At 40.6% G+C, this 14,631-nt stretch overlaps 1 protein-coding gene across 3 annotated transcripts in view; it reads right to left on the reverse strand.

Annotated features, from left to right (window-relative positions):
• Window positions 1-1,569: 1,569 nt before the first annotated feature.
• The window catches only part of UTRN (utrophin), a gene marked incomplete at its 3' end in the record, with an annotated part of 328,497 nt that continues 315,435 nt past the window's right edge, over window positions 1,570-14,631 (reverse strand). For all 3 annotated transcript variants that reach the window (XM_079970879.1, XM_079970880.1, XM_079970882.1), the window contains 5 exons: window positions 13,917-14,160; window positions 12,362-12,470; window positions 9,142-9,234; window positions 4,607-4,629; window positions 1,570-3,764 (listed from right to left, as the gene is read on the reverse strand). In XM_079970879.1, coding sequence (XP_079827005.1) covers window positions 3,756-3,764; window positions 4,607-4,629; window positions 9,142-9,234; window positions 12,362-12,470; window positions 13,917-14,160 — 478 coding nt within the window. The remainder of the gene's footprint in view (window positions 3,765-4,606; window positions 4,630-9,141; window positions 9,235-12,361; window positions 12,471-13,916; window positions 14,161-14,631) is intronic.

Genomic DNA, 14,631 nt, shown 5'->3' on the forward strand with positions numbered 1-14,631 from the left:
TAGCAGTCACAGTGCTTTTGAGATTTACAGAGAATATCGGACGTTATTCTTTTTATATCCTGCCTTTCCTAAGAACAGTGGAATTGTTGGTAGATGTGTTTTGCTTTTGCATAATCCCATCTCTTGCATCATAATTCTTCTCCAGCTGTTGTTGGTTTGTTTCTGTGTTGAGTGTTTGATAGTTATTTGTATGTTACTTCCCCCACCAACACCACACATAGTCTGGTCCTGATTTAACTTGTGTCCAATACAGTATTTGTAGGTTGTGTATAGTAAGTATACTATAGTATAGTATCGTATCTACCTTGCTGTGTCCGTGTTCTTCGTTGTGTGTATTGCGGGTGCCTATGTTATGCACATTCACACACACGCCTCGCATACACATCCAGGAAATATTATAGTAAGCACAATCCACTACATTAGTGTACTCTTACAGATTTCTATAAAATGTCATTCTCTCCATAAAAGATGAAGCAGGAGGGTGGCAAAGGTCATGGTGCCCCCAAGGCTGTTTCTGGGAGGGGAAACAGGCAACAGGATCCATTCCAACCCAATCTGCCATAAAGCTACCTATCGCACACCCCTTATCTTTGTAAATTTGGAAGGCTTCACCTGCCCCCCAGAAGTGCCTAGTAGGCCTGCAAACATAATCTGTAGTTAATTTTCTCATTATAATCAATGTGGAGACATCCTAAACTTCAGAAGACTGCAGGACGACTCTGCCTCAGATATGAAGTGAAGTCCTGGGAATTCTGAAGTGAATCTGCCCATGGTGCATCTCCTCTAAATTATAGGGTCAGTTGCTATCCATAGCATGGTGTGGGCTCTGTACTATCACTCTGCATTGCTTCATTTTTCATGTGGGGGATCCAGTTTTTCCAGTTATGAACATGCTGGGCAGCATCCTCTTGGTGACGACACTGTGCTCCAGCCTTGTGGTCTCTGGCACCAGATGCATGCTTCCTCCATAGAAGGAACAAATTTTAAATCAGTGCCACAGCCTCTAAAAACTGATTAAGCCTAATGTCTAGTATGTTTAACATCGTTATAAAATCCCACTGGTTATAAATTACGTTTCCTGCCAGAATACAGAACATTATATTAGACATGAAAGACCTGCTGAGCACAAGTCAGTGGAATTTAAAAATCGTTCTGCCAATGAACAGGGCAACACATATTGATATTTTCAATATTAATAGTATACTTCAAACCAAGTTCACTGATTGGTGGTTAGAATTTAAAATCTGTCACCAGCAAAGAGTGATTGCTGGCAAATATGCATTGCTGAAGATGGAAAATGGCAGAAAAATATCCACTGATTTACTGAGCTATATTTTTCAGCTACATAGTTTATTTTCATAAAGGCACCTTGAAGTCTGAAATGTTCTCACACAGGGAACAAGCTTCTAAATGTTGTTTACTTCTAAGACGAAGAATATCAAACAGCCTTCACTTAAAAATTAATTTTATTCAGAGTGAAAGTCATACCATGTAACCAGATTAGAAAAGGGAAGTGTGATAGTTTAATACCACAAAATTCAAAAGAACTACATACTTTGTTTTGAGATGTTACTGCAATGTATTCCTTTTATTTATCAGTGTCTCGGAGGAAGAATATTACAATGTAAGGTTTTAAGTAGCTTTTACTTGACAGCAGAGGACAGAATTTACATACAAACACAGGCAGAAAAACAATTCATACATAACCTTTCAGTCTTACCAAAAAGCCCATCATATCCATTACTGGGATTTTTTTCAGCTAAAATGTTTTAAAAGGGGGCTAATTTTTTTGTTGCTGCTTTTGCTTCGATGTGACCTGGTAAAATAAAATACCTTGCAAAAATCAGAACATCGAGTGGTTTCCAAAAGTAAATACTTAAAAAAAATGGATTTGAGGTAGAAAGGTGGTCATGGCTTTCCTTTTCTGCAAAACATTTTTCCTTCTCAAAATATCTATACCAAAATATATTTCTTTCTAGATGAAAAATCCACATATTAACCTGCTTTTCTGTATCTTGCTTTTGGCAGCACTCTCCCCCCCCCCCCACGCTAAAAAAAATAATACTTTTCATTTAGATAGCACTTTGAGTCACGAGTATGTAACATATATTACCTAATTTGAGCCTCATAATACCTCTGAGCATAGCTGTTAGTATTAACAGCACCGCTTAAGAGATGGGAGAAGCGAGTGGTTACAGTGATGTTTTATTAGGAGAAGTAAACACCATGCCAGGAGTATTACTGCTCCTACTATGGGATCATTATGGAGTCATTATTCTGTTATGCGTCCCCTTGCAGAAGACAAGCAAACATTAGAGGCAGGATTCAACTGAGTCCCATCAGTGAAAGCTGCCCTGTAAAAGGCCTTCTGCTCCTCTCAGGAAATTGGCTTGCGGGGGGATCAGCAGAACCCCCAGAACAGTGCATGGGGGTAGGGGTTGTGGGGTTCATTCCGTCTGGCAGACCAAAACACTTGCCCTCACTGAATGGTCACTTTTTCGCAATGCTGAATTCCTCCCTGCTTTTCTCCATCCCAAAAAAATCAGAGTTGAATTTCTCCAGCACTATTTGGATGCTCCAGAGATGTTCACTGCACATCTTACTGAGCAAATGATTTTTATTTTTGGTAATGAAAGCAGATACCCATGCAAATCCGAAAATGCACTAGTGAAGGAAAATGCCCAGCTACTTACTTGAAGTATGGCTGAACTTCCCCAGAGTTTTCTCTGCCTTTAACATGATGTTAAGGGAGCCATTGAAAATGTGTAGAAGTTGATACTGATTGAAGTTATCCAGGGCAAACAACCTTTCTAATATAAAGGCAGAACACTTTACCATTAAACTAGTCAGAGCTCCTTCATTTATTAACACTACCAAAAAGGAGAATAAAATAATTTCAAGTCGATCTGAGCCATTGCACTGGGTGATTTACACAATAGGACTTCACAAAATTTGGCACATTTAGACCATAATGTCCCGTTCCCCCCATAATAGAAACAATGTATATTCAGAATTATTTTATTAAGTCAAAATGCAGCTTAGCTCACATTTTAAAGTAAAAACAAAGCCTGGATGGAAAAGATCAGTCTGCATTCAGTTGGGAGAAAGAATCCATTAAAATGCCATTCTAGTGCCAACAGCTACTGCAGTTGAATGAGGTTAGCTGGGGCAAAATAGAGTCTCATGTGCTCATACACAGCCAGAAATGCTATTTGTCAAATACTAGGGGCTGTGAGGATTATAGAAGCTGATATTTTGTCCATGTTTTGAAACTATTAGGCTAAGTATAAATAACCTGTGCAGAATGGTATGTGTTGGAAGAGAAGTTACTTGAAACAGTAAATGCAACAAGCCAAAAGGAATGTAAAAATGTAACTCTTTGCTCCAAACTCAGTACAGTATGCAGTTCACTTCAGCAATATCAAAAGAGAATGGATATAAACCCCCACCCCTTTTCCTGATGCTGCATATTATATAAATCAGTGACATTTGTGTAACCATTTTGAAATACTCCACGGTTTGTTAATTTACAGTTGCATAGAGAGGGAAAGAGGAGGGGGAAACACACACAATATTATATAAAACCACAACATCCTCATCTTTGGGTAGTTCAAGTGTTTTCCTATTTGAAGTAAGAATACACAGAGCTAACAGTATGTTACAAGGTCCCATGCAGCCGTATGATTATTGGCATCTGTAGAAAAGGAGTTGCATTTAATGTCAGGAAGAGTGGGCAGTCTTCAAAACAGAAAACTTCACATTGCCTGAAGTCAAAGGGGGAAAAGAGCAAGAAGAAATTATTATCTTACATACTGTTCTTAGGTAGCAACATCATTCAACATAAATATTTTGAATCAAGTTCTGAAAGAATGGCCATTTCTGCAACAGCAGAAGGTGCAGATGCACAGCTTAAAGAACTTGATGGGCCCAATGGAAACAACACCTAACCATGGTTTGTTTTCCTTACCTCTATATGCAATGCTCTTTAGCAGTATCTAAAAGGGTGGATTTACAACCTCCAGCTTATGGGCTTCACAAGTATATCATGCCTCCCACAGACAAGACTTAGCTTGGCAAGTTAAACCAGGTTCACTGTATGTTTGTGGCCTTTTCCAGATTTAACAAACCATAGGTATCGGTAATGTCTGCAGTGAACAATGGTGATCAACCCTAGAGGGTCCTGTGAGCTCCTCATATTGCAGAACAGCGTGAAAGGGTTCAAACAAAATATTGTTAATACTAAAAAAAACACACACAGGAACAAACCATGATTGTGCAGTGAATTATGGCACACTTGCCATGGGATCCCAACAAAAAACTACAACTTCCTGTAGTAAGCAAGTCCTGCCGTGGTTGTAACAGTTAGAAGCATATTACCATCAATCACCAGACTGAATTTTGCAAACAAGTAAATGTGCACATTTGTTTTAAACTGTGTTCATAGTGAGGAATGAATTGTAAATGTGCGAGTTTACTTTTCTAAACCATGAAACAAATACTGCTGAAAAATGCACAGTTTGTAATTAACAGTTTGTAATTAAGTCGCGTGTAAGTTTATACTTCAGTTGTGGACACACAACTTTAAAAGTACTGAAATACATCATACCTGTGGTCTGCCGGCAAGATTTGCTGTAAATAAGAAAATAAAACGATTAGCTGCAATAGATGAAAAGTCAAGGATTAAGATGAAACTTTCACAAAAAATAGCCAGCTAAATAGCAATATATATTCTTCCCGCCCCTTTGATTCTGAGCATAACTACTATTTTATCATAACTTGTTTGTATTAAATCTGCTGGCACATACCTTTCTGGTTTTGCATAGTTCTGTTAATTTAAATTCAAACTGTTCTAAATTATGGGTGATCTCCAGTGTTAGCACTATTCTGAGTTGTGCAGTCCAGCCACTTCTGCTAAGAACAGCCTAGCCCTAGCATACTTGGCACCAAAAAGGAGCCTCCGGTTTCTTAGGCAGTTCAGCCACACCACTTGCTCCCCTTTCTTTGTTTGGGGTTGTGATAGAGGGAGATGCTGCATATACAGAGTGGTTTTTCTTTTCTTTTCAGGGTGTCATGCGTGTAGCCTCTGTGAAAAAAGATGGGGAAGTGCTATATGTATGAATGGTGTTTTGTGTCCTGTTGTATGATACTATACATGCATACTGTGAGTAAGGGGTGTGGGGTGTGGGTGTGGGTGGTCCATTGTAAAAAAGAGATTCGCAGTTCAGGAAGGTGTGTTTATGCTTATGCTGTATGTAGAAAGTTATCCATTTTACAGAAGAGAAAAACTCTGCCTTTATGTTCCCCGTCTGCAAAATGGACAGCTCATTTTTGTATACCAGCTTTCTGGGAATTGTCTGGGAATGTGACATACTTGCTTGAATTATTTGACCTGTGTGTGGTTTATTTTCTGCCTTCTCGTTGTGGCACAGTTAGGGTGGATTGTGATGTGATCTAGGGGGACCTAACAGCATGCAAAGAAGTAATACCTGTATCTGTATATTAGTCATATGAGGGGTATGAGTGGAAAGTTTGAATTTGCCAAGGATAACAAAATATCTTGAGCAGGCCCTGGAACAAAATATTAGTTTTTGAAGGTTTTTACACTTTATAATACAAGAGAAAATAGTCAAATGCATACCATATGCTGAACATAATGGGCCTTTGCCTCAGTGCTATGGACCAGTTAACATCATATAGCACAACACATTGCCAGCCCATTATATTTTTGATTGTAAGATTCAACTACATAAGGTCTTCTCTGAGGGACACTGCTTCCATTAAGATTTTTTTGTGTGTGTGTTTTCGAAGCCACAGTTATCACAAGCTTTCTCCCAGGAACTGCAAGTCATTAATTTGAGAAACAGAAATTATATATTAAAAATAGCTGTCTGTTGTTAACTCTAATGTTTATCAGAAGGGAGGATCTGTCCTAAAGTCACCCTGCAAGAGTTTCTCACGGCACGTGGCACACATGCTGCAGTAGGAGAAACAGTATGCTGTTAAGCTAATTAGCAATACAATCAAGGTTTTTCTTCTTCGGCAGTATTTCAGAATGGAATTGCAATGCAGGGGGTTTAACAACCTCTCTCCACCAGCTGCCCGTGTCGCTGCTCAGTGGAGCCTCTGTCAATATTCCCTGCCTATCCTCATTCAAACAGTTACCCCTTGCTTGAGTAATCCACAGACCGAAGTCCTAATGGGCTCACACTTTTGTGCCTGACCCAGTAGACTGTGGGGATATGTGCATTACAAACATTTACACAGTACATGGTTCCCACAAGAATCCTGGTTTGATTAGGGTACTTAGAAATAGAGATTCTGAGCCCCAGAGAACCAGTTCCCAGAGTCCCCCCATAGCAAGAAGAACTCTTTAACCGTTTTAGACCAGCCTAGCTATATATTTTTACTTTCCTGTTGGATAACATCCATATGTATTTATGACTATTTACAACCCTAGGTTATTTGTTTAATTTTGAAAAAGAATAGCAAACAATAAGAAACCAGGAAGTGTTGTCTGCAACTACTGAGCATGCATAGTCTTGATTTTTCGGGTTGTGTGTGTCAGGGATGGGGTGCCCCTTTAGGGTTTTTGCTGTACTTCTGAAAACTGTGGGGTTCCTCTAAGCATCCAACACGTCTCTTATTAGAAACTGCTTCTGCCCACCCTATTTAGAGTCAATCTAGGCTGGGAAAAGACAGATGCATTGGGCAACTGGACATTTTTGGAAATTGCCTCAAGGGCTGGTGGTGACATGTCCGTAATATGAGACAGAAATAGCTGCCAACACCACCTCTCATTCTTAACATCCCAGTGCCCTAAATGAGGGACAGAAACCCATGCAGAGGGAGGCTGAGGCATCATCTGTGGGGAAATAGTTGTTATGGGTGCAGATGTCAGATAGCTCAGTCAGTAGAGCATGAGACTCTCAGGGTTGTGGGTTTGAGCCCCACATTGGGTAAAAGATTCCTGCATTTCAGGGGATTGTACTAGATGACATTTATGGTCCTTTCCAACTCTACAATTCCATGACTTTATGAAGACATATATGGTCTTTTCTCACACACAAATTCTGAGACTACAAAGTCCAAATTCTCTGCCATCTGTGTCCGGGTGTTCCTTGTTGTCTATATCAAAACACACTTTTGTTTTCAATCTATCCATCTTGGGAACATCTCTTGAGAAGCTGGATAAAGGGCATGCATGTGAGCCTTTCCTAACTAGTTTGCTCTAAAGACCATCGCAAAGAAAGCACAATAACATTGCATGAATTTGACCCTTACCACAGTGGATAAAAGAATTGTTTAATTGTTCACAATCCGCACATCCGCCTAATGACGTCAAATGGCTGTGCTTGTTTAGAAATAGATTCTGAATTAAGCGTTGAGGTCTGGGCAATTATCTTGAACTAACCCCAGACTCTAGAGATCAGTTCAAACTAGCTGGATTTTAATTTGCTTTCTATTTATGTGTGAAGTGTATCTTCCCAGACGTAGTTTCTCAAAAAGGAGGAAACTGTGCATGAGAGATAAAGGGAATATTTAATAGAGTTCAGTGGTGTCTGGACAACACAATATAATTTGATTTTATCTGAGTATTTTGCATGGGATTATGCACCATATAAGCCTTAGTTTTCATAGAACTCAACTGTGTTTACTTTTATGGTCATTTCAAAGGAAGCAATACAAAGTTGTTACTAAACTACAGAGCTGAATTTAGCTTCCAGTCCTAACAGGCAATCAAGATTGAAAATGATCATAACAAAAGTTAGCCAGCACTATACCATGTGAAGGACCAGAATAAATACAAGCAAAACTGCATGGGTATTATCTCTGATTTTCCAGTGAAAGGAGGCCTATAAATAAAGAGCATTATTATCTGTCTTTGTAGAGAGAGAATGAAAAATTAATAGGAAATGTAATCTCTCATTCCTAATAAGATATTTCTATGCTTCCATTTCTATGAAGTCTGGGACTGGTATATATAGCCCCATGGTCTCACAGCTTATATTGTCCCATGTGCATGATGGAACTACTCCGTTGCTACTTGTCCATGTGGTTAAGTGTGTGTGGTGCTAAGAGTCAAGCCTAGCACCACTGTCACCCATCAGAAATATAGTCCAAATTAAAGTCACTCCCCAGCTTTGGGTTCATATGTTAATTAAAGCTCTGCATGGCTGCAGCAGCATGGCAAGGATATCTCCCTCCTCTTCTGTTGGAGAGAAATTGTGGAAACTGGCATCATAATTTATGTCATTTCTGCAATGGAGGGAGAAGCATGCCATTCCTCCACCACATGAGGGCTCGACATAATGTATGAATCAGGGCAATGGATTATTCTGAATGCACTTAGCTACACAGGCAGCAATGACTGATCCAAGTGGATACTGCATATTTATCAAGACACCTTGTTTCCTTACAGCATCCTGCTATGGACATACTTTGTACCAGAGGACAGTCCTGGCCCAGTTCATCATCTCCCAGATGCCTTGGACACTCGTCTCCTAGGTTAGTATTCCCCTCATCATGGACTCATAGTTTTTGACAAGGTTTTTTACTGTCAATTACTACTTTTATTTTATTTTCATTTATTACATTTATATATCACCCTTCAAGGTGGTGTTATGTGTTCTTTGCCTCCTCATTTCATCCTCACAACAACCCTGTGAAGTAGGTCAGACTGAGAGATAGTGACTGGCCCAGTGTCACTCAGTAAGCTTCATGGGAATTTGAACTGTGGTCTCCCGGGTCATAGTCACTACACCTTACTGGCTCTGTTCTGACTTGTTTACATCCGGTTTTTGTCAGCAGAAGGATATTGCAGTGCTGCCTGTTGCATTGTGTCATCCCATTTTATCACTTCTTATTGGCTGTTCAAACAGCTACTTTGCTAGAAAGGTAATGAAAGTAAGGATTCTTTTGGAAGCAATAGGGTTTGAAGTTTAAACAGCGAAACGGGTCACCATGTAATTATTTCTGAAGCATACTGCTAACTGTTCAAGTCTATGCTCACTTTAGATCCTGTTCAATCCATTTGCTGAACAGCTCTATAGAGTGTTACAAAGGCTTTGAATCTCCGTAAATGACTGCATCATTGCTCAGCTTCAACCTCCCTTTCCTTGGCTCAATATACTTAACACTTACTGCGGCAAGCTGGAAATGTGCTGTTGATTTGTTCCATGACTTCTGTTAGGTCTGTGCTAGTGTCATGAGGTGGGACTAACAAGTCGTCTACACCTAATGAAAACAAAAGGTGCAATCAGTTTAGTAATAGAGAAGCAGCATTTAAGAGCCCAAAAGCCACTTCCACCCATCCTTCCCACCTTAATGTATTTAGAGAAAGAAGAAGAAATCCCCTGTTTGAAATCTCTCTCATTTGATATGCAAGAATTGCTCATTGATAATGGCCAGGCAAGAGAGGCATAGATACCAAATTATACATTTATAGCTGAACTCATTTCTGCATTATAAAGCTTAGCCACTGTGCATGAGATAAACCAGGTTGAATTGCGCAGAAGCAACTAGATGTAAAAAATTGCTATTAAGGTTTATATTATTAAGCACTAAAAAGGGTGCTCGGTGGCAGTATATTCCAAAGTAATTTAGGCAGCCTCAGTGCCCAAAAGGTCACTAAGTATTGCTATGTGGAAGGTAGGAGAGGGCCTCTCTGTCAGGAGTGCATGCAGGAGCCAGGCCCTGTGACTGGTAGGGCCTCCCAGGACTGGGGCCTTCCTGAGTTTGGCCTGAAAGGGCAAGGCGCGGCCGCACAGGTGAGGCTTGACAGAGGACTCGTAGCACCTGGTGGAATATAAGACCAGCATTTCCCTCCTGCCCTTTGCTACAGCAACACGCCACCCACCTAGCTGTGCTTCGGCTTCCTGACTCCTGGTTTCCTGATTCATGGACTCTTGGCTTCCTGACCCCTGGACTGCTGACCCTGAACTGCTGATTCCTGCTTCCCGACCTCTACCCCGGTCCAGACGTACCAAGCCGGAACTCTGACTGCCTGTAACCTGGAGCGTGACACTCTCCCAGTGCAGACTTCCCATGGTTGGGGGAGAGGAGTAGAGGTCAGGATGAGCTCCTCTTGCACACTAATGCCTCTTCCAAAACTGGCGTGGACAAATATCCGAGGACAAATATCCGAGCAGAGGCTTGACAACCATATGTCAGGAGTGCTCTGATGGTGTTTCCTGCTTGGCAGGGGGTTGGACTCGATGGCCCTTGTGGTCTCTTCCAACTCTATGATTCTATGTGTATTTTCCTCATGCCAATAAGGGATATTGCTGGCAGCAGAGAGTGCTAGAATCTAGTTCATTAATACTGTTCCAAAACCTGTTCTCCTTTTTATCTAATATTTGCTTCCCGTGCCAAACAGGTTTCCATTTTGGGGGAAATTTTGTGGCTTTTGAGCTAGCCTTATTTTTGCAAGGTGGGTGGCTAAGGGTGGTGGTGGGTTTAATTCCAAGTAAGCATTTATCCAGCACTCTGGATAATTTCCCTGGCAGCGAACACTCCTTGTTCTGAAAAAGCCCCATGGGAAATTACCTCATGTTGTCTTCACCTGTGCTTTAAGTGAAACATGGGAAGCTGGGGAGGCTGCAGGCAATTTGTAGAATGAGAAGAAAGGACATTCACAACCACCCCTTTAACTGCCTCAGAAACAAGGTAACTGCATCAAAAACCCTGCTACCCAATTTGTGAGAATTTCAACATTTCCTTTCATTTTGATAATTTTCAAATTTTATTGTTCCCATTAATTGATGGTGAATGGCCAGGAAAAAACCACAGGTGAAAGTTTTGGTAGAACGCTACAGATAACTGGGCCTAGCAACTTGCCTTTCTGAAGAGAATGGTACCTGCACCTGATTCTCTGTGTCTAGCACAAGCCCCCATAATGGCTTCTGGGCTGAAGAGGAGCACACTCTCTCCCTCAATTTGGCCTCTGCAGTGGCTCAGAGTTGCAAGTTAATTTCCCTTGATCCCAAAACCAGGATGGAGAGGCACTGGCGGAGGAAGAAGGGGGTGGGGGGAGCACACCTTCCCAGGCAGCGTGATTCCAGTGATGTTCCATCACGGCTGCCCCCTGCAGGCGGCGCGCCTTGCCCCCAGAACGTGCGCCCCACCCCTTCGGGCAGCGCACCCAGCCCCTGGGATGCACACCAGCCATGCCCTCGCCTGCTGTCCACCCCTGGTGCCGGAGCATGAAGCTCCGCCACTGTGAAGACAGGAACCAGAATTAAACTATATCACCTCAAAGGTACCATATACTTTTTAAATACCAATATTGTGTATAGAATAGAAAGATCAAAGAAAGAATGAAAGACCTAAATGTATTTTGTAGTGATTCCCACTACAACAGAACCAAACTTTTCCAGTAATAATTTACAACATTGTTTTACTTTGACAAGCATCTGGGCTGAGTTTTATTATTGGCTGTTGCTGAAAATTGAGCAACAATGTATTGGCCATGTTTGCATGTAATAAGCTGCTAACAGTTGTGTGCTGGTGCATGCAGCCTGATCACTCCTTTCATTCTCTTTCTGTGTAAGTGATTAAACAACATCAGAAAGGGGACAGGCTTTGTGCTTTGTTCCTCCCAACAAGCCATTTCTAAATAACAACAAACTTTGGTTGAAGCCCTGCTGGTACAGAGGGAGGAGTGATCAGGCCCCTTGTACCAGTATGTGCACAGTACGGTTTATTAAGCCAAGGTTCTTGGCTTATTGTTACATACAAATGTGGCCACTTTATTGCTGGTTTTAGATCATTTCACCTACTTGTTTTATGAGGTGCATTTTATTGTTTTGTATTAAACTTTGTTAAGCTGTCCTGAGGGGCTCTATGCAGCCATGTGGCAGGCTAACACTGATAAATGAATAATTAAATTTCCATACACTGGTTCATTTAAAGTGTTATGAATCTTTCAGCTAAAAGTTCTGCTGCCTTGATACAAGCAGGAAAGATGATGAAAGACTACATATATTAATTACGTCCTTCAGAACAAATCCAATACCTGCTTTAGAGAAGTGCCAAATTTCTATAATAAGCAGTTTTTTTAAATATTTATTAATAGGGAATTTATATTCCAATTTTCCAATTCTAGAAGGAAGTAGTCAAGGCAGCTGAGGAAGTCTGTGTGCATGCTCTCTCTGTTAATGCTTTAGTTCTGGATAAATATGTACGTAAAACTATTATAGTGGACAGAGTTGAAATCGTATAAGCAAAGAGCTAGAAAAACATACTTCAACCCTCATGTCTTGCATTTTGCAAGGCGTCAGCTCTTTGATTTAATACTATAAAGTATCTGGAAACCAAATCATGGCAAATAGATCTCTGCCACTGCAGTGACCAGGCGACTTACCTGTCTGATTAAACTGTGAAGTGGCCTCCTCATCAGGTGAATAGCTGAGGCCCGAATGCTGAGGTGAAGTGCAGGAGGAGCCCCCATTAACTCTGGAATCTGTTTCAGGCTAAATTAGATTTTAAAATAATTTGAGTCTAGAAGTCCACTTCAGAATAGCAAAGCATACTTTATATCATATGATATAATCTATTGGTAAGGTTTTGATATCCAGGTTGGAGATGATGCTGATACAAATTTAATAAGATTAAATGAATAAAAGCATGGGTTACAGAGTTTGGTAAGGAATCTGTGGAACTAAAGTATTGCTTTGATTTGCTTTAGAATCGCCACACAGATTACTTAAATAGGTCTTTGGTGTATCTGGAAGAAACTAAAGAAGCCTGAATAAAATGGGCTGAATTATTTCATTATTTCCCCTTCTTTTTAATTAACATGTCTTTTGTCAAGGTGCCACATGCCAGCTCTGCTTCACCTCCGAGTGTGACATTGTAATCAATCTTTCGGACAAAAATGACAGCATTTCACAAGGAGCACCAATCCTTTGGGTTTACTAAAATAAAAATAGCCAGCACACCTCCCAATGGCAACCTGCAAGTTCCAGTGTAAAGACGTGCATCATTTTCTTCTTAACGACACACTCCAGTGTTCTACGCTACTACACTGTATTCACCGGGCTCAATAAGTTTTCCTTCCCACAAGCTTTGAGATAATGCATCCACCTTGACAGGTTATTACTCTAATCAACACGATTCAACCAACATATCACTATAATAAAGCCGACTTTAAAGAAGAGTGAGCGGCTAGTGGGCAAGTGATATATTGGAAGAACAAACAAACAACAGCTCACGCCACAAGGTAACAAACTAGCTGTCAACGCATAACCCATTTTCAAACTAATAACAACATTACATAATCATATATTTCTGTCTTTTAAGAAGAAATCTCTGAAGCTGTCAAATTAAGAGAAATATAATTGAGCTAGATTTTAAATTCATTCTCTCTCTCTCTCTACACACACCCAAACACTGAAAATTTCCAGAACTTCTCAAACAAGCTAAGGAAAAGTGGAATGAAAGCTTGGTTGAGTGTATAAGCTAAATAATTTGAATAATCTGTTGTGAAAACCATCAAAACAAGTGGCACTATTTTTAAGAATGATTTTAGAAGGTTTGTAATTTCCAGGTGCCTCTATAACTATGCAACACTGGCTTTTAAGTACAGTCATTTCAGCATTAAATACCTTAAAATATTCCCTTCAAATGTGTCTTTCCATTTTCCTGGCTGTGGCTATGGGAATAGCATTTGGAAACATTTGTAGCTAGACATTTGTGAACAACATGGCTTTAATTTCAGCATATGTCTTATAAAAACTTGAAAAGAGGGGCATTTTTGAAGCTGTAGACAGACACTTAGCCTTGTATGACACAGCATGCCTGAAATTTACATGAAAGTGTAATGGAATGAATTGAATTCAGAAGGAATCTAGTTTGGAAGGACACAGTGTCCCTAAATAACCTTTGTTGCCAAGGCAGAGCAAATCTGACTACTGTACCTGCTCAAGCAACTGCCGTAGTCGGTGAAGTTGAGATTCCAGCTGCTTGTTGTGATCTTCCAAAATCTGCATTCTGGCCTCCAGTCGGCCTTTGTGTTGCCTTAAAAGTTTGGCCTCTGCAATGAGCTCAGCGTCTTCAGATGTGTGCTGTGGTGAAACAGCCGAGTCTGGCGGTGAGCTAGGTGCACTAATTCCTCTCCGAAGATGCTGTTCCTTTAGTTGCTCATATTCGATTTGCAGCATCCTAAACCCAGTTTCAAAAGAATAATAACCAGCAGATTTCATGGCAGCCTAGACACAGAACAAATGCACTGGAAACATCTTCCCTTAAAAGAACATGTCTGCCATCATTATTCTACAGTTATGGAACTTATGTAGCAGCTGCCAAGTTACAATAGACTGTAACATATGCTTAGGCATGGCACATTGGAAACACATCACTAGACTAATGGGTGTCACTAGATACACTGAATGTTTTTTTTGGCCAGATGTGGAAGTACAGTTTAAAGCAGGCTTTCTCAACCTGGTTTCCAAAACATCTGGAAGGCACCAGGTTGGGGAAGGCTAAGTCTTCACTGTCAAACCCACCTCCGCTCTTGATTTCTCACCACCTGATTAGTCTACACCAGATGCCACGCTACAAATGCATTAGCTGCTTTCACTGCAAAGCACTCTTTTTGTATGGATGATGAAGAAAATTCTATCTGGGTTGATG

This window comes from Podarcis cretensis (genome assembly GCF_951804945.1).
Source record: "Podarcis cretensis genome assembly, chromosome: 3".
NCBI classification, from domain to species: domain Eukaryota; kingdom Metazoa; phylum Chordata; class Lepidosauria; order Squamata; family Lacertidae; genus Podarcis; species Podarcis cretensis.